Source organism: Enoplosus armatus, chromosome 13, assembly GCF_043641665.1.
Source record: "Enoplosus armatus isolate fEnoArm2 chromosome 13, fEnoArm2.hap1, whole genome shotgun sequence".
Taxonomy (NCBI): Eukaryota; Metazoa; Chordata; class Actinopteri; order Centrarchiformes; family Enoplosidae; genus Enoplosus; species Enoplosus armatus.
This window is the reverse complement of record NC_092192.1, coordinates 225,001-249,020: the sequence shown is the minus strand read 5'-3', so window position 1 is coordinate 249,020 and position 24,020 is coordinate 225,001. Positions and strand designations below refer to the sequence as shown.

Genomic DNA, 24,020 nt, shown 5'->3' with positions numbered 1-24,020 from the left:
CTGGTGTCTGTTTTGATCTGCTGCTTCCTCCTGCTGCTGTTCTTTATCATCTTCTTCATCCTCACAAGAAAGAAGAGTCAGAGGATGAGGACCGCAGGTACAACAGCCAATCAGAGACAGCCTGAGCTCTGACATAGACCTGGTTTCTCTAAAATCTCAGCAAATTAACATTAATAAGAAGACAGTAGATTACAATCTGCTCTCCTCTTTCAGGTCTGTTGCAGGAAAATGTTTATGTGGTGATGCACAGTCACCATGGCAACAAGAGGAGAGATGAGGAGAAGCAGGGGAGAGAGGAAGAATCTCATTATGGTAACACCTAACCCTAACCCACACACACACACACACACTAACAGATGCTAACAGATGCTAATTCATTCTACTCTCTACAGTTCCCTGTAATCCTCTTGTTTCCATGGAAACACCATTTCCACAGCAGACGTCTGTGGATGTACAAGACATCTATGTGTGACGATCAGTGCACACCTTGTTTTCAGAGTGCTGTACCTTACCTGGACACCACAACTCACCTTTATTTTGCCTTCAACTTTACCTGTTGTGTGTATTCTTATTTTCTATTAAAATTAAGTAAACTTGTATGTAGACCTTCCAGATGATTCTGTTATTTTTGTTTTAGGAGTTTAGAATCAAAATGTCTGACAATGATAACGACACTCAAATACACACAAACCCTGATTGTTTGTAACAAGTGTGATTAAAACTATCCTGCCTGCTAACATCTAAACAAAATGAGACGTTGTCTGAAAAGGTGGTTTTCAGTCTGTGGTGGCAGTGACTCTGCTTTCACGTAGTCCAGCTCAGCCTTGTGAACAACTTCCTGTTTAGAAAAATGAGGTCAAAACAACTCATGAGTAAATCAACAACTTTTATTAGACTTTTAATTTGATGACAGCGTTTTGTTCGCGAGTGGTCTCAGTATAAATATGATAATAAACAAGTTGGACATTTAAAATCTCCTCAGTTTCTGTGTGAAGAAATTTGTACATTTTTATAAAGAAGATAAAACCCTTTTCTAAAATAATGTCGACATCCTGAAGAGATATGTTTAACTGACCATCCACCTATAAAATTACAGTACACACATCTCACTAATGCAGGTGGTGCTGTCACTGCAGGAACAAGAATAAAACTCACATTTATTTTTAATAGTAACCAAAAAAAACAAACACAGAGGAGAGAGAGATACTGTATATGGATTTCAATATTTCATTATGAAGATGTTTTCATTAACATTTGTATCAAAGGTTTGATCATGAGTAAAACATATATCCCCCAAAAAACAACTACAGCTCAAATAAAAGAGTCTGAAAAAAGCAACAGAGTTTTAAAAACACTTCATTAGTAAACTTCATATATGCTTCACCTGAGTTCACCAGGAAACTACACAACGTTAGAAACATTCATCTGAGATCTGAACTCAGAGCTGCTGTGCAGACAGAAAGATGTCAGTCCAACTGTGTGTCTTCTTCTTCTTCTCTTCCTCAGAAGACAGTGATCTGTTCTTCCTCCTCTCTCTCCTCTCCCTCAGGTGTCTGCAGAGAAACAAATCAGTTCAGTCACAATTTAACTCTCAATTTAACTTTAAATCAAATGCTTCTGCGAGTAGATTTGTCTCTGCTGTTTCTTTTAGAACCTTTATTAATTCGTGTGTTTTCACTCAGCAGAAGCCGAGAGAGAACAAACAATCCAAACAATCTCACGTCTGTAAAAAGGTTAATAATCAGATACTGACAGTGGAGACATGAGTTGAACCAGGGACATTGTGGTTGGCTGTCAATGTCTTAACCTCAAATATAAAACACTCAAACAAATGAATACTGTTATCAAATTATTATTTATTAAATATTACTTTACACTTTAAACATAACTGGACTCACGATTTGAACGAGAACCAGATCTGTTCATCTCCCATAGACCTTTTCTAAAGCGAAAATCTTCCAAATTGAGTCATTATTTAACAACATTTATCAAGTTTCAGGTCAGATATTAGCATGCTAACATTAGCTTTGTCAGTTGGTTCAGTTAGCTATGCAACAATTCCACCTGCAGTTAGTGGCTGTGAATGTTTAGTAACTAATCTCTAATCTCTTAGTAAACTGTGCAGTTAGTATAAAATGTGTGACATATTTACCAGAAACAGAAGTGTGTGGTGGATGATGAACTCTCTGGTGAGTCTGAGCAAATCCTGGTTCAGAGTCTGAAACAGAGTCGGGACCAGAACCAGAGCGAGATTCTGAGCCGACATCCTGTTCACCTGAGAGAAGACCTGGACCCTGAAGGGGGGGTGGGCAGTAAAAAGGTTAACTCTGCCACAGGTCTAACAATCTGGTTTCTGACTTAACTTTGAGAGTGTGAAGTGAACAGCTGTGCGGTTAATGTTTTGGCAAAATGCTTACAACTGCTAACAGTGCACATACTTCAACTATCCCCAGAGCTGCCACTTTGCTTTCTTTTGACACCATTGACCATCATATCCTATTACAGAGAGTGGAACATTTAACTGGCATTACAGGAACCGCACTAAGCTGGTTTAAGTCGTATTTATCAGATCGATCACAGTTTGTACATGTTAATGATGAATCCTCCATGTATGCCAAAGTCAGTCATGGAGTTCCACAAGGTTCTGTGCTTGGACCAATACTATTCACCTTATATATGCTTCCTTTAGGCGATATTTATTCAATAACTTTCAGTGTTATACCCGATTATATCTATCAATCAAGCCAGATGAAACCAATCAGTTAGCTAAACTTCAAGCATGCCTTAAAAACATAAAAACCTTGATGACCTGCAATTATCAGAAGTTAAACTCAGACAAGACAGAAGTTATTGTTCTTGGCCCCGAACACCTCAGAAAGATATAGTTACTCTAGATGGCATTGCTCTGGCCTCCAGCGCAACCGTGAGGAATCTCTGAGTTATCTTTGATCAGGACATGTCCTTTAACTCTCATGTCCTTTAACTCTCATGTAAAACAAACTTCATTCCGTAACATTGCAAACATCAGGCACACAACTATCAAGCTCCTCTACTATTTTGTCGCATTTTTTATATATTTAATGTAAAACACATCAGAATCAGCCTGAAAAGCAAGTGTAATCCACTTAATTAAACTTAATTCAATCTCACAAAACGTCCGTGTTTAATATCAGCTCACATTCACTCACAAGGCCAGTACTACAAGCAACACACAGAGTGTGTGTGTGTGTGTGTGTGTGTGTGTGTGAGAGAGTTACATGTAGAAGTGTCCAAACAGCGCGTTAAGTGTTGCTCGGTTGTCGTCAGGAAGTTGCCGTAGCAACCGTCGGTAGGCTGAAAACCTGGAGCGTTCATCTGAAATCACTGAGAAAGAAAAAGGACTGTTAGAGTGAGTACTACTGTGGTATTACTACTACTTGTTACTACTACTACTGCATATGATGTTATTATTACCACAACAGAGTTTAGTAAATTTGGTATTACTGCAATTACAAATAGTGCCACAAGGTGGTGCCTTCCTTTGTTTTGATGTTACCGTAAACTGTTTATAAAGGCTGATGCGTCTCCACTTTCTCCACTGTGTGTGCAGTAGTGATTGGGGGGTGGAGCCTCTGTATCAAGGTCCCACCTATACAGCTGCCCGACCCAATCACGAGCACACCACAGTCAATCACAGCTGTCAATCATGACGTCTTACCCCGTTTTTATAGCATCAAATAACTAATTAAAACCAAACTTTTCAGAAAAATGAACACTTGAAGAACTACCTGAAATGACAGAAGCCATCTTTGGGAAAAATATATTTGACGTGTACTTTGATTTTTTAGTTTGGCCCATGTCCCATTTGCTTACATAGATGGGGCAGGGTCTATGACCTATACTGCAGCCAGTCACCAGCCAGTACTTTTACTACATATAGTACTACATGTACATGTACTATGCCAAGGACAGACTGCAGTGTATCATTTCTGACTTCTCGTCAGAGAAGGGGATTGGGTGCAATCTGCCATCCCTCCAGGACCTGTACTCCTCCAGAACCCTGAGGTGTGCAGGAAAGATTGTGGCTGACTCCTCCCACCCCAGACACAAACTGTTTCAGACACTCCCCTCCCCTGATTCAGAATACATGTATTTGTACTAACCTGCGGCGTGCAGCCACTGCTGTTGGTCTGTGTCAGGGATCAAACTCTCCTGCTGGCGGACATATTGTTTGAGGGCGGAGGCAGTGTCCAACACTCCCTGCTCATCACTCTCCAGAGGGGCAGAGCTAGGTGATGTCATCAGAACCTCCACCAATCGGGTGACTTTGACAGCGAGGCCACAGCGCCGGTACACGCCATCCACCTTCATACCTGAGAGATACAGTCAGACAGACAGACAGTCACACACACATACAGACAGTCAGTCATACAGACATACAGACAGACAGACAGCCAGACAGCCAGACATACAGACAGACAGACAGACAGACAGACAGTTTTCTGACTTTGGTCTTCTCAGAGTTTCTTGGTTTAAATGTACAAATATAAACTGACCGTAGGTTGTGATGTGGGAGATGCAGCGTTCGATGGCCGGTGGTACTGAACCCCTCGACCCCACATCCATCACTGGGTACAGAGACTGATGAGCTGAGCTGTGATTGGCTGCAGGAGGATGCTGTGGAGCTGCTCTCTGATTGGTCAGAGCTCTCTGCAAGTGGTTGAACCAGGACAGACAGCTGTGCTGCTCCTCAAAACGCAATGACACACTCCTAATGAGAAAAACAACACGATTAAATATGTGATGTCACATATACCTGCAGTGCAGTCTGTTATTTTGTAGTTGGTTTATTAGAACTACAGCTGATTCATTTGTATTTTTTTCTTTATTGTCTCAGGAGGGAAATAACCATGTGTGTATCACAGACCTGTCTGTAGTCATTATGGTGATGATGTTTTCAGATGGATCCATTTCTGGAAAAGAACATGAAACCACAGTTGATATTCAGAGACTTCATTCGGAGTTTTAACATCAGATTTTAAATCAAACTGATTCCAAACTTTTTTTTTCCGTTATGAGTTTGTCAATTCACATCAGTTTAAACTCCCCACATCTCTAAGTCCATTTTATAAAAAACATTTTTCCTTACAGACTGTCAGTAACAGAAATATATTCTGGGTCAGTTAATGCAGTGACTAGAACAAACATCAGTTCTTTATATAAAACAATGCTGTTTTCTTAGACAGTGTGACTGGTCACTTAGAGGAGCAACATCAATAAAATCATATCTCAATATTTTGATTTTACCTGTGAACTCAGTTTCTTTTAAAAAAAACAAAACTTGTTCTGTCCTGACCTGGTGGAGGATATTTTAACTTTCTCACATTGTTTTCAGACACATTTTATAGCAGTAAACAGACTCAGATCATCTGTATCAACATCTCTAAAGAGTTGGGTGTTGTCTGCATAGAAATGAACTCTGCATTAGTAACATGTAAAGTCTGAACAGTAGAGGACCCAGATTGGAGCCTTGTGGGACTCCATCTGTAGTCTTCATCCTGTCTAATGAGAAGCATGTGGAGTTTACTCAGGGCCCATATTTCAGCTTATAAAACAATCTAAATATAAAATAAAACATTTTAGATTAAGTTGTTTTTAATTATTTAAAAACATCAATAATAGAAAAAGTGCAAACACTCTTGTTCAACTTTTTGTTTTTCAGAGAAACAGTCAGCAGCTGACTCTCCATTTCTTGCTTTAGTTTTTAATCATTTTTGGAGCAGTGCTCGATGTAAGTGTTCTTGCTTCAGAAAACACAAGAACTGTTGGATGAGTAGTGACATAAATAAAAATTCATTCAAACTGATCTTCTCTTTTAAAACATCTGAATTTATGGAATAACCTTTATATATTCAGGACTCTCAACAAATGGAAGCATATTCTGACTATCCATCCTCTTCTCCATTTTAATAAATCTGTACGTAAGTCTGAAGGACACGTCAGCTGACACATGCTGACACCAGCTTTTATTTGTTAGAATTATTCATTTAATGTACTCTGTCAAAACATCTTAGTTGAAGATGAGACTGTCTTTTTAATAATTTCACAGTGAAGAGTGAAGCTGGCATTGCTTCAGGCTCCAATTTTTACAGATTTTCACTGGAAATATTTTGTGCAGAAGGTATGAAGAAGAAAAACATTGTATTACCATGGTGACTGAGCGTGCTCAGTTCCATCCTCAGAGTCTGCTGTGTGTGTCTGTGGACAGGATGAACACTGACTCTGTCCACCCACAGTAACAACCAGACGTCAGAATGACTGGAGGCTCCGCCCACTTCAACAACACACACTTTACTGACAGCAGAAGCCCCGCCCACTTCGGCATAAGACACTTCCCCTGGGAGAATCACCTGTAAACATGACCTCAAGGTTTACTAATAACTAGAACTCAGGTTATATTGATACTAGAACTCAGGTTATATTGATAACTAGAACTCAGGTTATACTAATAACTACGGTTATAACACACACTCAGATTTACCTTCAGTATGTGGACCAGGTGACTCAGCAGCGCCTCCTCGTTGTCAGCAGCACAGATCAGCTGATCGCTCAATGTCACCATCTCAAACTCATGAGCCGGTCTGAAAACCCACAAACACATGGACAGGAAGTAGTAAATCTGTTTGTTGGAATTCACTTTTTCAGTTTGTGTTAAATGTTTTCAGATCAGAATCAGAATCAGAAATACTTTATTGATCTCCGGGGAGAAATTGTACTTTTTACTGAATTTACTGAATGTCACAGCTTTTCATTCTATCTGCTGTAATAAATGTGATATCGTCTCTGTTGTAAACATGAAAATCAATACATTAGGAGGAGTATTAGTAGTATTACAGTCAGTAATATTAGTATTCATATCAGTAGCATCAGCAGTATCACTAGTATTAGTATTAATATTAGCAAGTATTAGCATCAGTAGGTTTAGTATTAGTATCAGTATTAGTATCAGTAGTAGTAGAAGTAGAGACTGGACGTGCTGATGTACTGCGGTAAGCGTACTGCTTCACTTCCGGTTTCTGTGTCACTGGTAGCGTGCGTGTTTGGCTGCTCTAAGCTCAAACAAGTTCAATTTGTTTGTTATATATTTCATTACAGCCGCTAACCACTTAAACGTACACTAGTTCTGCTTAACACTGATAGTTCTCTTCTTCTTTTAGCGACTTTTTAGCTAATCTCACAGTTGTTTACACACTATTCTGCCTGTTACATTAGCTTAGCAGCTAGCGATGGCTTCTCTCTCTCCTCACTCTCCTGCTCTGTCCTGCTTCTCTGTCCATGTTTCCAACAGGTTCTCCCCACTCAGCGACACACCCGCTGAGAAGCAGATTCTGGTAATTGGCAGCTCCACAGTCAGAAACGTGAAGTTAGTGACACCAGCGACCAGTGAAATGTATTCCTGGGGCAAGAGCGGGCGACAATCAATCAATCAATGTACTTGTTTTGTTAGATCTTAGTGCTGCATTCGACACCATTGACCATCATATCCTGTTACAGAGACTGGAACATTTAATTGGCATTAAAGGAACCGCACTAAGTTGGTTTAAGTCGTATATATCAGACCGATCTCAGTTTGTACACGTTAACGATGAATCCTCCATGTACACCGAAGTCAGTCACGGAGTTCCACAAGGTTCTGTGCTTGGACCAATACTATTCACCTTATATATGCTTCCTTTAGGAGATCTCATTACATGCATTTTCATTGCTGTGCGGATGATACCCAGCTATATTTATCGATCAAGCCAGAAGAACCTCATCAGTTAGCCAAGCTCCAAGTATGCCTTAAGGACATAAAGACCTGGATGACCTGCAATTATCTGATGTTGAACTTGAAGTTATTGTTCTTGGCCCCGAACACCTCAGAAACACAGTATCTAAGGATATTGTTACTTGAGATCGCATTGCCCTGGCCTCCAGCGCCACCGCGAGGAATCTCAGAGTTGTCTTTGATCAGGACATGTCCTTTAACTCCCACGTAAAACAAACTTCAAGGACTGCCTTCTTTCACCTCTGTAACATTGAAACATCAGGAAGATCCTGTCTCAAACAGATGCAGAAAAACTAGTCCATGCATTTGTCACGTCTAGGCTGGATTATTGTAATTCCTTATTATCAGGCTGTCCCAATAAATCCCTGAGGACTCTCCAGCTGATCCAGAATGCTGCGGCACGTGTACCGACAGGAACCAGGAAGGTGACTGCTGCAGGCCGATCCGGCACCCCGGCGGCAGTCTCTCCGCCTGGGGTGGCTGCTGTCACGGGGCTGGGCCCCGCATCCGCGCGGCCGGTTGCGCCTTCACACGTCGTGTGGCTGCTGTGTATGACCCGGTACACAGGGTGTCACTGGATAATGTACATGGTGGAAGTGGGTGCGATACACAGAAAGGTGATGAGGGTGTAGGTGAGGTAGGAGAAAGTGAGGTGGGGGTAGAAAAGGAGTCAGAAACAGGTGACAGTAGGGGGGATGTGGAACAGATAAACAGAACAGGTGAGGTCAGTGAGACAGGTAAGTTAGGAGAGATACAGGCAGGTAAGGAAAGTGAAACACAGGAAAATAAGTCAGGTGAGGAAAGTGTTGTGTGGAGTGAGCAGGTGGAGGAAGCTGAGATGGAGGAGGAGGCAGCAGCAGCAGCAGCAAAGCCAAAACCTGCTAACAAACGCAGGAGAAAGACAAAAAATGCAGCCAGTGAGGCTAAAACAAGTAAAGTTGGGGAGGACACCGTGAGGAAACAGGTGCAGACGGATGAAAGCGGGAGTGAGGAGGAGTGTGTGTCGGACAGCAGTGATGTGCCGTGTTTTAAACTGAGCAGCAGCCAGCAGAGAAAGCTGTACACTGCAGAAAAGATCAGGTCATTTCTCCAACAGACAAAGAACCAACATGGTGTTAAAGTGGAAGATCATTTCCCTGATTTATCAGTGTTTTATTCATCGGCCAGACTCCACATGAGCCAAAGAGAGGAGTCTGGCCTCACTGACCAGGAGGGTTTTAGGTTGAAAAAACTTGAAACTGCTTAAAGTAAAGAAATGAACAGGGATGATGTCAAAAACTCCAATGTGTGTTTTAATTAACATATTGGTTTTAAATGTTGTTTTTAACATCTCACTTAACATGGACGTTTTAGAGTGGGGAGTTTGAATGTCAATGGAGCCAGAGAAGCAGGAAAAAGAGCACTTATTTATGAAACTGCCAGAATGAAACACATTGATGTCATGTTTTTACAAGAAACACACAGTGATTCTGGAAATGAGGCAGACTGGAGGAGAGAGTGGGAAGGGGAAGCCATTTTAAGACACAACACCACTCTAAGTGGAGGAGTGGGCTTCCTCTTCTCCAGGAACTTCTCTCCAGTCTCGCTGGAGGTCGAGCATTTTATTGAGGGGAGGTTACTTTTAACTAAAGCTCGGTTTGAACATTTCACTGCTGTTTTTATCAACATGTACGCTCCAACAAACGGTGCAGAGAGGAAGCTGTTTTTACAAAAAGTCAACGATGTTTTAAATAGCTGTGCCTCGGAGGATTTTTTATTCTTGGGTGGGGATTTTAATTGTACTGAAAATGCATCTCTAGATCGCAACCATGCAGAGCCTCATCCAGCATCCCAGCATGCTCTGGGGCAGCTGGTCCACTCTCATGGCCTGGTGGACGTGTGGAGGAGGATGCACGCAGACAGCAGACAGTACACATGGTCCCACCTCAGAGAGAGTAGGATCTCCTCAGCCAGACGTGACCGTATTTATTGTTTTAAGCATCATTTTAATATATTTAAAATGTGCAGAATCATACCTGCTGGTTTTATGGATCATTCCCTGCTTTTATGTCATGTTTTTATTAGAAATATTTTGCCAAAAAGTGCATATTGGCATTTTAATTCAGTTTGAACTTTTGACAAAAAGTTCAGGGAGGTTCTTGTGTATTTCTGGGGTGTTTTTAGACAGAGGAAGGGTGATTTTAGTAGTCTTAGGCAGTGGTGGGACCATGGGAAGACTGAGATTAAACTTCTATGTCAACAGCACACCCTCAATGTTACACAAGACGTCACCAGATCTATGAAGGACCTGGAGAGTGACATAGTGGAACTAGAAAAAAATGAGTGAGTCCACAGGAGATCGAGGATATATCGAAGTCCTCAAAGTAAAAAAACTGGCTTTAGCCGACCTGCTAGACGGTAAAGTACAGTCTAACAGCTCTGGCACCGTCTGACATGTATCGATTCCCCCTCAGACCTACTAGCACAAATACAGAGGAAAATGGTAGATATTTTTTGGGACGGTCTGCATTGGGTGCCACAAGGGGTGCGGTTTTTAGCCAGAGAGGAGGGGGGACAGGGCCTCGTCCACCTGGCCAGCCGAACAGCTACCTTTAGGCTCCAGTTTGTACAGAAATATCTAACAGGTCCAGCAGATTTAGTCTGGAGAGACGTGGCCAGCTGCATTCTCAGACGTGCTAACAACCTGGGGCTGGACGCTGCTCTGTTTTTAACTGATTTAAAACTTTTAAAGTTAAGTGGGCTGCCTCCGTTTTATCAGGGTGTTTTTAAGTCCTGGACCCTTTTTAATATAAAAAACTGTCAAAAGTCTGACTCTCTGCACTGGTTGTTGAAAGAGCCACTGATACACGGGGTCAGGCTGGACATCAATAGCAGTGCCACACCTAGCCTGATGGGGGCGCTGTGCAGGTCCAGGACCCTGTGCCTACAGCAGCTGGTGGATGCGGCGGGGCCGGCGCTGAGCGATGCTGTGGCCCTGGGCTCTTTGTTGGGTCTGCGCTTGGTCCGGGTGGCTCAGGGGGTCTTGGAGCTCTGGAGGCAGAGGCTCTCTGGAGAGGAGAGGAGCCTCCTAATGGACTATGGCCTAGGAATGACCAAACCGGACCCCGCAGACCCGTTTCCGGAGATCTACCTGAGCCCAGGGTTAGGAGACCTGACCAGCTCCCTGCTGACTGTCATTAACCCAAACAAACTGACTTTGCACAGAGCGGACAAAAATACTTTTTATTCCAACTGTGTCAAAAGCACCAACAGAAAAGGACTGAGCAACAGGCCCCCCACTGTGTGGACTAAAAGACTGGCCGGGGAAACCGGACCCAGCCCACAGTGGAGGATTTTGTACAACACGACGTGCATGCAGCCGGTTACAGTCGCTCCTGTTTGTTTTCTTCTTTTTCATACTTTTCTCCTTTATTTCTTTATTTAACTTTATTTAACTTTATTTAACTTTATTTATTTTTATATTTTGTACATACCTTTAGTTCTAAATTATGCTATTTTTCTACTCTGGAATGGGAGCACCGGTACTGTACAATTTCCCCCCGGGGATCAATAAAGTATTTCTGATTCTGATTCTGATTCTGATAATGTTGGTTTTTAGTCTCTTTGGTGTGAAGTTTTCTCAGAGTGTTTTTATCATGGGAGCTGGCTACAAAAAGATAAACAGAGAGAAGTGGCAGCTCCTAAACTTCCTCTCAGGAGAAGCAAAGATGGCCATATATGTAAGCAGGAAGAACCAGGAGGGACAGGAGGCCAGGTCAGTCTGGCTCTGTAACATCAGGGCCAGACTGTGGCTCAAATACAGTTTTTTTAAACACATTGGTGATTTGGACACTTTTAGACAGTGCTGGTGCTATGGAGATATTGTATGTTCTATTAATAATGATGAATTGCATTTTGCACAGGTTTTTACTGCATAACTTATTTTTAATTAGCACTTTATTGAATTGTCTGTAAATATGTGAAGTATGTAAATAAAGTGTTTTTGTAAAAATCAAAAAAAATCTCTCTCTCTCTTAAAGGAACTGTTGGGTCTCTGTAGTAACATTATAAAGAGTCGGTCTAGACCTGCTCTATTTGTAAAGTGTCATGAGATGACTTTTGTTGTGATTTGGCGCTATATAAATAAAATTGAATTGAATAGTATCAGCAGTATCAGTAGTATTAGTATCTGCAGTATTTACCCATCTTTGAGGAAGACAGACAGAACTTCTCGCAGGTCAAGGACGTCACACGCTGCGGAATCGTTTTCTAATGAAAAGAGAAAACGATCTTCTTCCAGTTTACCATGAAGCTCCTCCTCTTCCTCACCTGCACAAACACACACACACATGCACACACACACACACACACACACACACACACACACACACACACACACACACACACATTTAATTTAATAACATTTTGAAGTCGTTGAGAAAAGGTTTCTCTGGATCAAAGTGTTGGACAGAGTCACATCATCATTATTGCAGGCCTTTTGGTTCAAAACACAACATTTCAGAAAATTAATAAATTCAAAAACAGCAAAACACCTGCTCATTATGAATTCATCCTACCTGAGGGGGCGGAGTCATGTCTCCTATTGGCTGACTGTGGCAAGTAAGGCGGGACCTCTAAATACAAAAAGAAAAAAGCAGACCTGAATAAAGAATCACGTCCAGGTGAGTTCATTAAACAGTAAGTTAATCTGAGTGACCCATCAGTGATGTCACAGTATACTGGTGTACACCTGTATATCACTGCAGCAAGGTGACAAGACAAACCAAGATTTACAGGGGTGTCTTACTTAAGTATGTTTGTTACCTGTGTGTTACGTATGTGTGTGTTACCTGTGTACTCGTTGAGGCGGAGCAGTTCGTTCTGCAGAGCCTGACCCGCCCTCTCAGCCAGCAGAATGGGGGAGGGGGTCTGAGGGTCTGACTGACACACCTGCACACAGGTAACAAACATCACATCAGATATACATGTAGGATGTGGTAAACTGCTGTTTCTCACAGCAGACATTATGATTTTAAAGTCGTCTCTATCCATGTGTCCCCATAAACCACAACAGTCTGACAGTGATCCAGCACCAACAATACCAGGACCCTGAAACTGATCTCATTACTCTCATTACATTTATCACTATTTTATGAAATCCGCTGATGTAAACCACTAAATGTTGGATGTGTAGAAAAGGCCACACAAGAATTATTCAATTTATTATTTACTTCATACATCCGTGTGTGTGTGTGTGTGTGTGTACGTGTGTATGTATTTATGTGTATGGTTGTAATCATTAATGACATTGACAATGACAATATTAGAGTCAGAAATGAACAAAGTGTAAAACCATCAGACCTTTACTCCTGAGCAGATCAGAGACATTGTTTCTTCTATGTCATCTCCACAAACCACCTGACGCAGCCTCTGAAACACACACACACACACACACACACACACACACACACACACACACACACATCACACGTCTGTACAGGTGATGTTAGTTTTCTCTCAAAATTTCTGACCAATAAATGTGACCTTATGTTCAGTCTGTTATGTTTACATATTGATGACTGGTTTCAGATCAGAACTGTGTTTGTTTTGTCAAACACTGACTCATTCTGACCAATCAGGAGCCTCCTCAGCTGCACTTCCTCAAAAGTCAGTACAGTAAAAGCTCCATTAAGGGGATGTTAAAGGTTATTGATTATTGATTTGTGGCTTTTCATCCAGAGTTTTATTAGATGACAACATGTATATCCACACAAAATGTTGATATATCGTCATATATTAACTTATATATAAGTTAATATATATATATATACATATATATATATATATATAAAACGCACTGTTTATGGTTACTAATACAGAAAAATGTTTGTCATTTGAAAATACTATGCAAAATATATAAATGTTTTCAACTCCAAATAAGTATTTGTCTTGTGTAATTTTAATATTTTCATAGCTTATACATGTTATGAAAATATGGCTTTACATTATAAAGGCGTGTACAATATGAATTTCAGATATATTATTGAGCCCACAGGGATGAAGAATAGTCTTGTCATTTTCAGTTGGTTTTGCAAAATATTTGAAAATAAAATTATCTCATTACCTAAGATACGGATGTAAATTAAAAAAAATGTCATTAAAATGTCTTGATTTAAATCTAAATTATGAAGCCATTCGAATACAGTTTGAAATCCATGAGTCCACATGCTGACTGGGTGAATCGATGTCTAATTAATATTAGCATCAATATGTCTATACCATCAGCATTTATGTTTTCTGTATAAAATATATTGGTCATAAAAACTGAATTTCTTTCTGTTCTGAAATACATGTGATAAATATGTACATATATGTGATTTATATGTTTTGGTTATTGGTGAAAGTCATACATGTAGAGTGAACCCAAACTACCGTCTGTACATTATTACAGTTACCATGGTAACACATCAGGGTCTATGAGCGTAACTGAGTCAGACCTGATCCATCAGAGAGTGTGAGGAGGTCAGAGGGTGGACTCGTCTGTAGCGCCCCCTGCTGTATTTATCCTGGATGAACTTTGACCTCTCCACATCAGACGACTCCGGACGCAGCTGGTCCGCTGCCGGCACCGCTGGAGCCCACACTTGATTTGCCAGCCGGTTACCGTAAGTAACAAACAGCTGGGAGAGGACAGGGTTAAAGGTCATGTATGAGTGGTTCAGTCCCCCCTCACCCGTTCAAGTGGTTCAGTCTGTCCCCTCTCGTCTGTACAAGTGGTTCTGCCCCTCCTGCCCCACCTGTATGACTGGTTCAGTCCAGATCTTGTTGTCCATCTTCAGACTGCGTACCTTCGACAGATTGCTGCCCAGAGCTCGATGCTGACCTGAGAATAGACACTTTTAGCATGTTGCATTTAAACCAGTAGATCTACTCGCAACTCTACTGCACTGTCCAACCTTCACAGGAGTATTGGATACATGTCCTCAGATGGTTTAGATGACCGGTCCTCTAAACCATCTAATTTTATAATTTTTATAACGGTCCTCAAGGATCAGTTCTAGTACAACGGTGATTTATGGCCATTGTAGGTAAAAAAAAATTTTACCGAGCTGGCTGACTGGGGAAGTATTCCAAGAAAAAAAAGTTGTAAATTTACAAGAAAAAACACTTGAATATTATTAATATCATACATTATTATATAAAACTAAATTGCAACAGTAAATACATTTCAAGGGAGACGTAATGCTGCCCGGATTAAGTTTTGTATTAATATAAGGCCTCCCAAGTCCTCTGTCAGCTCATACCTGCACAGGCCTGACAGATGACCAGCAGCAGGTTGACTGACGCCCACTCAGGATTGGCCGAACCGCAGTCACCGCACACCTTATTGTCGGGGTTTTCCCAGAGACGCTGTGCCACCTGGCTGCAGGACAGAGCACTGCGAATAGATGAGGACAGACTGTCCAACCAGATGGACAGATCCTTTGACGAATCTACAGACAGGCTGCAGACAAGGGGCCACAGGGAAACAGAGGGTGGGGCCAAAGAGGGGAAAGAGGGAAGAACAGTGACAAGAAAGACCAAGAAACAAATATCTTAATATCACTTTACAAAAGGACAGCAATAGACAGACATTCAGACAGACAGGTAGTCAGACAGACAGGCATGTACTTGAAGCTCTTGTATGGAGTGATGAGGGTAAAAGAGTGTTTTCCTGTAGATTTGACTGTGGCCACATTCAGGGGGACAGAGAAAGAGGCAATGCCCAGTTGGAAGCCCTCCTTGTTGGGATAAATCCAGAGGTTGTGACCCCAGACGGCAGCATAGGCACGGCTCCGCGGGTCCTTGATGGTGATTTGTCCATGGAGTTCTGGGGGGGTGGGGCTTGGCTGGCCTCGAGACGCCAGCAGAGATGTGACCCAACCATCATGAACCTCTGAGAGATGAAATAACCATGAAGAATCATCAGATACTGCAGTACTAGACACAGTTTCAAACGCATTCAGGACTTCCTCACCCATCAACTCGACTCCCTGCTGGCATCTGCAAAAAATCTCTCTCCTGTTTACAGCACATTCAAAACTCAGCCGTCAGGGGAACTAAGAAACAAGATTATATTTTACTGATCTTGGCATCCTTGGACTGGCTACCTGCTGCTTAGTGAACTGATCTTCTCAGTACTGGAGCACAAACGGCCTGACTCAGCTGAATACCTGGGAGGTTCATGTGCAGTAGGGTTCAATAGTATCCATTTGAGCATTACAGGGCTCCGCAGAGTCCAGCAGGGTGGAGTGGAGTCCATCAGTGTATGGTCAGACAGAGCATGAAGCTGATTTTAGAGGCAAAGTGAATGGAAAGACGAGAATAGATTGCGACTCCTCGCGGGGGTTTGTGCATTCATCTGAAGATGTGTTTGAACGAATTGAAAAATGCTTGAGTGAAAAATGTGTCTATAAACGTAAAGAAACGGGAATAAACCTGAGAGACCCGAGGGAATAAATAGAACTGGAGTTCAGAGATCAGTCAGAGGCTGAGCTCACAAAGAGACACTCCATTATAACTCTTCAACGGTCCAGTGGTCAAACTCAGTCAAACGACTCAAGGTGAAAATTCACTTCCTTTAGAGTCCAGTAGAGACCATTAGAAAACAACAAGGTGCTGTAGCAGACGGACACTGGCCTAGAGCTGGCCAGAGAGACAGTGAAGTACAGTAGAGTCCAGGAGACTGCAGTAGAGTACAGCAGAAGTATTCTTACCATCATTATGAGCCATGAAGTCATAATGTTTCTTCCTGAAGTAAACAGAGAATCTGCCTTTGTCTTGTCTCTTCACATTGGTGATACTGGAGACATGAAACAGCAACTCACTGAACCGGTCCTGATCAACAAAACAAACACACCCATCACCGGACTGACAGACTGACAGAAAGAGAGACAGACAGAATATAGAGAGAGACAGGCAGAGAGACAGACTTACTGTGCGTTTTTTCCACAGAGACATCAGCTGTCCGTCCAACGTCGCCCATAAAACATTGTGTCTGTTGTGGAGAAAACATGTCTGTTTATATTTTTCTATGCCCCGATCCACCCATCCATCTGTCCATCCACCCATCCATCCAACTGTCCATCCACCAGTCCATCCATCCATCCATCCATCCAACTGTCAATTCAATTCAATTCAATTTTATTTATATAGCGCCAAATCACAACAAAAGTCATCTCATGACACTTTACAAATAGAGCAGGTCTAGACCGACTCTTTATAATGTTATTACAGAGACCCAACAGTTCCCACCATGAGCAAGCACTTTGGAGACAGAGGACAGGAAAAACTTCCTTTTAAGAGGCAGAAACCTCGAGCAGAACCAGACTCTAGGTGGGCGGTCATCTGCTTTGACTGGTTGGGTTTGAGAGAGAGAGAGAGAGAGAGAGAGAGAGATAGACGTAGAGACACAGATAGACAGACAGACAGACAGACAGGCAGAGATGTATGGCAGCACTAGCAGTAGAAATAGCAGCTATAATTATAATAATACTGGAAATATTACTGATAATAGTAGTTACAGCTGTAATACTAGCTGAGATTAATAATAGCAGCTTTAATAGTAACAGAACTATGACTAAACATAATAACTGTAGTGATGAGAGTCAGGCAGGCCCATGGCAGCAGCACCCAGGCGTACCAGCACCACGATCCACAGCAACCTCCATCCATCTACCCATCGACCGGTCCATCCATCCACCCATCCATCTGGCCATCCACCCATCCATCCATCCATCCATTCATCTGTCCATCCAACTAATCATCTATCATCCATCTGTCCATCCACCCACCCATTCTCTGTCCATCCATCCATAATCCACCCATCCATCCATACAACCGTCCATCCATCCATCCATCCATCCATCCATCTGTCCTTCCAACCATTCACCTATCCACCCATCTATCCTTCCACCCATCCATCCATCCATCCATCCATCCACCCATTCATCTGTCCATCCATCTATCCTTCCACCATCCATCTGTCCATCCACCCATCGATTCTCTGTCCATCCATCCATAATCCACCCACCCATCCATCCAACCGTCCATCCATCTATCCATCCACTGGTCCATCAATCCATCTGTCCATCCACCCATTCATCTGGTCATCCACCCATCCATCCATCTATCCATCCACCGGCCCATCCATCCATCTGTCCATCCAACCATTCATCTATCCATCCATCTGTCCATCCACCCACCCATTATCTGTCCATCCATCCATAATCCACCCACCCACCCAACCATCTATCCAACCATCTATCCATCCACCCATTCATCTGTCCATCCATCCATCCATCCATCTATCCTTCCACCCATCCATCCATCTATCCTTCCACCCATCCATCCATCTGTCCATCCACCCATCCATCTGTCCATCCATCAATCTATCCATCCACCTGTCGATCCATCCATCCATCCTGTTCTGATTGGCAGCTGCTGTCCTGATCTGGTGTTCTTCAGAGATCAATCCTGGACATCCTGTTGTTTTACATTTGATTTTCCACATGATGATCCATGTGGATCATATCATTCGCTAACAGACTGTCAGTGTTTATTGATGTGTGAATAAACTCAGCCTAATTGGTGCAATACCCACACGTCTCTATGTGCAATCCAGTATTATCCCTTTACCCTTATTTCTTTCTTTTTCGAATTTGTAAATTTGTAAACTACAGTGTTTTTTTTTAGTTTTAGTAGCTTTTCAATAACAGTCTTTTATTTATTATATCTTGTTTTTCTACTTCTACTTTCTCTACTGCACTATCCTGTATGCTGCTGGAACAATGCAAATTTCCCCGCTGAGGGATTAATAAAGGATTATCTCTTACCTCTAATGTTTCTACAAACCAGCCAGCAACTAGAGCACAGTCTGTAAGGAGATATCTGTTCTACCAGGATCTCACTGAGGTTTGTTATTAATAACTGAATCAAGAGCAGCATTTCCGAAAAATAATAATAATGATGATAGTGATGTTACCTGAAGCCCTTCCAGACATCCAGCCAGCTGGATCGAACCACGGCGCTCTGTGGAGTTGTACTCCCACTGCCCCCCTTCTTCCTGGACACTCGAATAGTGGCCACTCTGCAGAACAAACACACTTTAACAGACTGAAGGTGTTTTTATATCCCAAATTCAGACTCACATTCTGGGGAAATTGAATTTATATAGTTAAACACCTGAGAACAGGAAGCCACAGTAAGACCAACTGAAACAGCAGTATTGTTGATGTCATATGAGGTCAACAGAAACACTTGTACACCTGTTATCTTCACTGTAATGTAAGTTTAAAACCAAATCTAACATCACCCACCACACGGCATCATGTTTTCATGTGTTTATTTTTAGTATGTGAATGTGTTGATATGTGTACATCTGCAGTTCTGTTGTTAAACTGTCCAATAAAGACATGAAGCTTCACCTTCAGACAAATGCTGACACCACACTTTATCTTCCAAAAGTTATTTTATCTTCTGTTTCAAACTATGCAGAGACATCAGAGCCAAAGAGCTGCTGACATCACACTATTCTCCACAGGATGATGACCATAGACTCTGACTGAAAGCTCTCACCAGCTTGCAGCTCACATCTCCAAAAACATCTTGGGCAAGTTTGACAGTAGACTTTATTTTGATAAATTTATGACTAATTCAAAATGTAACCAGTTCATTTCTTGTCTAACAACAATAACAACTGTAGACTAGAAATTATTATAGCTATGATTCATATCTTCCTCCATCCTCCTCCACCTGGTTGATGTGAAATGCATCCTGGGATACTTGTCTGCCCCAATTCCACCATGGATGGACTTTGGGGTATTTAGTATGTTCTTGTTTAAATCTGGACTAATGTGACTGATGTAATATAGACTAAGAAAGATGTTGTGTTAGTGTGTGCACATGTACCTCGGGGTCTTCTGTTTCAGAGGCTTTCCTGATTGGCCAGGAGGACGAGGAGGGGGTGGGGCTGGCCGAGTGGGGATCAGACGACCTGAAGGATTCGACGGAAGGCTGCAAAATGTAAATGTCAACAATGTGTTAGCAGTGCTAATTTTAGTAGTAGTAGTTATTGTAGTGCTGCATACATACTTGTTAGTGTTTAAAGACGGGTTAGAAGCAAGATCTTGTTCCCTCGGTCCATTGGCACCAGAGGGGGCGGGGCTAACTCCTGTATCGTCTTCCTCATTGGATGAGTCTGTGTCAGCTTCCTCTTGGGTTGCCCAACAGGCCAACACAGTGACATAAGGGTTCTCTTCTCTGATGGTGTAAGGATTCTGTCTTAAAACTGGAACCAGAACAAATGAAGAGGAATCAGAGTGGTGGGAGGGTGAAGACCAGGATGAGACAGATTAGGTTTAACTCCTTCAGTACCTTCCTCTGTTGGCTCAGCAGCTCCCTCTAGTGGAGGTAATGTGACTCCTGCATTCTGGTCTAAAGTTGACATCACCAGCTGTGACAATGCCCCAACATCTGGACACATGTTGAATACAGAAACACAGAAACATCAGCCAGTCTGTAGGGTGACCTCTATGTTTTAACTGCACAATAATCTGAGCTGCGCTAACTCTTACTTCACAGGCCATCAGTACTGACAGACAGCTGGAACTGACAGGTGGATTGTAACACTGGTTTTATAGACAACAGTTGAGTTCAAGCATTCTGTAAAATCACACAGCGTTTCTGAGTAATTATTGTGGGTTTATAGTGAATCTTTATTTGGTTTCATTTTGTGTTTCCTGTCTGAAGCCAACTGCTGAATTATTGTATCGTTTTTGTATTAAATGTCTTTTGTTTTGATTATTTGAGTTGTGAACACAGACGTGCAAACAAATGAAAGCTTGAAAGAACTCTTGAAAAGTTTCCTGTGTCTAATATCTGTACCTGTGTGAGGGTCTCCGATCCTCTGCAGTGAGGGGGGTGGGGCTGACGGGGTGGTCGGGGTGGTCATGGAGCTAACAGCAAGGTTAGCCACACTGTTAACAATACCTGCTAAACTGGGTATGTTAGCTAATGAGCTAATAATGCTGTCTAAGTTAGCAGCCCCTGCAGCAGGTCCAGATGTGGTGGTGGAGGCAGAGTTTAACGTAGCAGCAGCTGGGTTAGCCACAGCGCTAGCAGCTCCTGCTAAGCTAGGTATGTGGGCGGCGATGCTGTTAGCCATGCTGTCTATGGAAGGGGGAGCCGAGGGTGGGGAGATGGTGGGGGCGGTGGGTGCAGAGCCACCGATTGAGGCAGTGAACCCAGCCAATGATGGGATGTTGGTGAGAGGAGGAAGAGGAGGAGCATCTTCATCTGAGGAGGAGGACACAGTGACATCAACATCAGCTGAGACACCTGTCAATCAACCAAATACATCTGTGCGTCCAGCTGCAGTTCCTCTAACATCCACTAGATGCTGATCAAACTCAGAGTCCTATTATGATCACTGAGCGGAGACTTTTACAATAAGAGCAGTTAGACGTAAATCTTTAAAAACAAAACCCAAATATATACTTTAATTTTTAAACTAGACATGCCAGCAGCTATATCAGGGTCCATTTGTCCAAACACTTCACAAATATATAGTTTCATGTTTCAAAAGGCTCAGTAATTTCCTCAAACAGCTGCTCGCTGTAGTTTTTATCAAACTAAAAGGAGGAAATAGTGCATTTGTTGGGGACTATTTTCAGTGGCGGATGAATCCACATTTGGTGCTCTAGTGAGTATTTGGGGCAGCAGGACGGTGTATGTGGGACTGAGTCAAGATAAACTACAATGTGTGTGTTCATGGTGATGAAGGAACATGTGACCCAGTGTGGCTCAGTGATGTGTTTTAATAATAATAATAATAATAATAATAATAAGATATATCAGGCTGTGATACACACACAATTGTTAGTAGGTAAATTCAACCGTCTGAACATGATGACAAGAAGACACATATTATATTCTATATTATAGAATATTATCAGACTTTTAAAGCTTAAAGATGGTAATGTTTGGACGAGTATTTCTATTTTCACACTCAGATTTCACCTGATTCCACATGAAGAAGTGACAAGCTTTAAAGTCAAACATTATGTTTCTGTGATCGTGTCCTAAATCTTATTTTCATTAAACAAGTGAAAGAATGTGGAAGTGCAGTGACTTAATTTTAACCCTCTAACAGAAATCATCTTGTATGAAGAATTTTCTGTAAACGAGGGTCTGTATGTTGAAAAAGAAGCAGCAGGTGATCTTTACATTCTGTACATTCACCTGAGATCATATCATCACCAGTCAGAAGACAAACTGGTTTGAGATAATCACCAGTCTGATGTTTCACAAACATCAATAGTTTCAATCTGCTGGAACAAACTGGTTTGACTGTTCACACTGAAAACACACTGTAACACGTCAGCAGAGTAAAAATAAACATTGTCACAGTCAGTCAGGTCGAAGTCTTGACATTACACAACTTAAAACTGACACTTCAGCTCCTTTCAGTGTTTGAACTGACACTAACACTTTAACACTGTAACACTGTAAGGAAGTGACAGAAGACATCTCAACCTGTTTTTTGTCAGGACACCTAATCACAGTCAATTGACAATAGAATGTCAGAAAATTCCGTCAGAGTGACATTAAATACTGCATGTGTGTACATACCTGTGCTCAGGTGAACTCTATTAGAGAAAACTGGTTGCAGATCTTCACCAATCAGATCTCTGTAACACAAACTTTAATATTTTATCACAAAAAAGTTTTTATGTTTGAATCCAATAATTTATGTGTGTGAGCAGATTTACAGGTGAACGCACCTGTCTAAAGAGGAGGTGGAGCTCAAACTGTCTCTCATGTAACGAGCTCGAGGCTTTGGGATAGGAAGCGGCGGAGGCGGAGTCATCTAGAGGAGAGATGAGAAACTTACTGGATCAATTATCTATCAGGAAGCATCATTGTCTCTTATCAACAAATATCCTCAACACACCTGAGACCTGGAGACTAAAAGTTTAAATTGATTAGTTTGTTAATGTATTGATCTTGCATCACTGTGTCAGTTTAATTAACCAATAACTCATGTCGGCTGCTGTGACCAATCAGCTCTTTCGATCAGTTAAATCACCTGACAGCAGAAGATGTCAGACATGTCAGACTCTAGTCTACCCCTGATCAGGATCAGACTGAACCTGAGGCTCAAACTAATCCACCATTATAACTTCTCTACCTGCAGTTTTCTCTGTCTGTACAGCTGTCTGCCTTTAGGGGGCAACGTTTCCTGTTACAGGAGCAGCTCCTGTGATTCACCAGAGCCTAAAATATTTCTGTGCGTTTTTAAGTGAATTATACAGAATAATATATATTATATTATTATATTATAATTATTTATGCATTCTTGTTGCAGCTGGTGAATGTGGAGTTCATTTTAATGACTTTATATACTGCTGGGTAATTTAATCTATAATAATACATCATAATTATATTTTGGATTAATAATCTGAATCTGCAAAGTAACTAAAGTTGTCAAATATTTCCCTCTGAAACATAGTGGAAGTATACAAGTAGAAGTATACAATGTAAGTACTCAAGTAGAGTACAAGTACCTCAAAATACTTAAATACTGTACTTAAATACAGTACTTAGTAGTACAGTAAATGCACTTAGTTACTTTCCATCAGTGTTAGAAATGTAAAATATTTAAAAAACACTGTAAAACAACCTGAAAACAATCAAAAGTTTCAACATGTTGTCGTCTTACCGTGCTTCTGCTTCAGACACCTGCTGCTCACCTATCTGACTGCTCACCTGTCTGATTGTGTACCTGTCGTTCTGCTCACCTGTCTGGCTGCTCACCTGTCGTTCTGTTCACCTGTTCCTGTATCAGTGAATGTCTCGCGTCTGTTTGAATTAAGTGCAGTTTTCTGGTTTCTGGTTCACATGTTGACGTCCTGCTTCAGATCCACCTGCACTCATGAAAACTGACTTGTCACATCTGCTCTCTCCAGGTGTGTGTATGTTGTGTTTCCGTCAGTGTGTGTGTTGGTAAACCATTCCATTAAACCACATGACTCACTGTGGTGAATGAATGAATGAGTGAATGAGTGAATAAATGAATGAATGTAACGATGGCGCTCGTCTCTGTTCAGTAACACAGATAAATAATAAGTGACCTGATGTAACTCCAGTTCTATGAATCTGTGCTCAGCTCAGTGTCACTCTGTATCACAAAGTC

The 24,020-nt window shown here is 41.7% G+C and overlaps 1 protein-coding gene across 6 annotated transcripts; it reads right to left on the bottom strand.

Annotated features, from left to right (window-relative positions):
* Positions 1 to 873: 873 nt before the first annotated feature.
* Positions 874 to 23,682, bottom strand: LOC139295660 (arf-GAP with Rho-GAP domain, ANK repeat and PH domain-containing protein 1). Of its 6 annotated transcripts, none has more exons than XM_070917887.1 (26): positions 23,547 to 23,682; positions 22,609 to 22,694; positions 22,457 to 22,527; positions 20,711 to 21,121; positions 20,201 to 20,299; positions 19,919 to 20,114; positions 19,736 to 19,840; positions 18,810 to 18,914; positions 16,763 to 16,823; positions 16,543 to 16,663; positions 15,458 to 15,722; positions 15,091 to 15,290; positions 14,584 to 14,669; positions 14,284 to 14,466; positions 13,148 to 13,216; positions 12,637 to 12,736; positions 12,364 to 12,420; positions 11,989 to 12,115; positions 6,521 to 6,620; positions 6,188 to 6,389; positions 4,907 to 4,952; positions 4,536 to 4,750; positions 4,143 to 4,352; positions 3,258 to 3,363; positions 2,153 to 2,294; positions 874 to 1,553 (listed from the first exon to the last, which is right to left on the bottom strand). In XM_070917887.1, exons 2-26 carry the CDS (start codon positions 22,692 to 22,694, stop codon positions 1,503 to 1,505), a joined length of 3,414 nt encoding a protein of 1,137 aa, XP_070773988.1. In that variant the 5' UTR covers positions 23,547 to 23,682; the 3' UTR covers positions 874 to 1,502. The 6 variants fall into 6 exon arrangements, with proteins under 6 accessions (XP_070773988.1, XP_070773991.1, XP_070773989.1 ...); XM_070917890.1 differs by having other exon boundaries at positions 22,457 to 22,515; XM_070917888.1 differs by having other exon boundaries at positions 23,626 to 23,682.
* Positions 23,683 to 24,020: the final 338 nt, after the last annotated feature.

Coding starts and splice junctions, on each gene's coding strand:
- LOC139295660 (XM_070917887.1), bottom strand. CDS start 22,694: ATGACTCCGCCTCCGCCGCTTCCTATCCCAAAGCCTCGAGCTCGTTAC. Junction 14,467..14,583: donor GGACTGAACCAGTCATACAG/GTGGGGCAGGAG, acceptor GTCCTCTCCCAG/CTGTTTGTTACTTACGGTAA. Junction 6,621..11,988: donor TCTGTCTTCCTCAAAGATGG/GTAAATACTGCA, acceptor GTGGGTTTTCAG/ACCGGCTCATGAGTTTGAGA.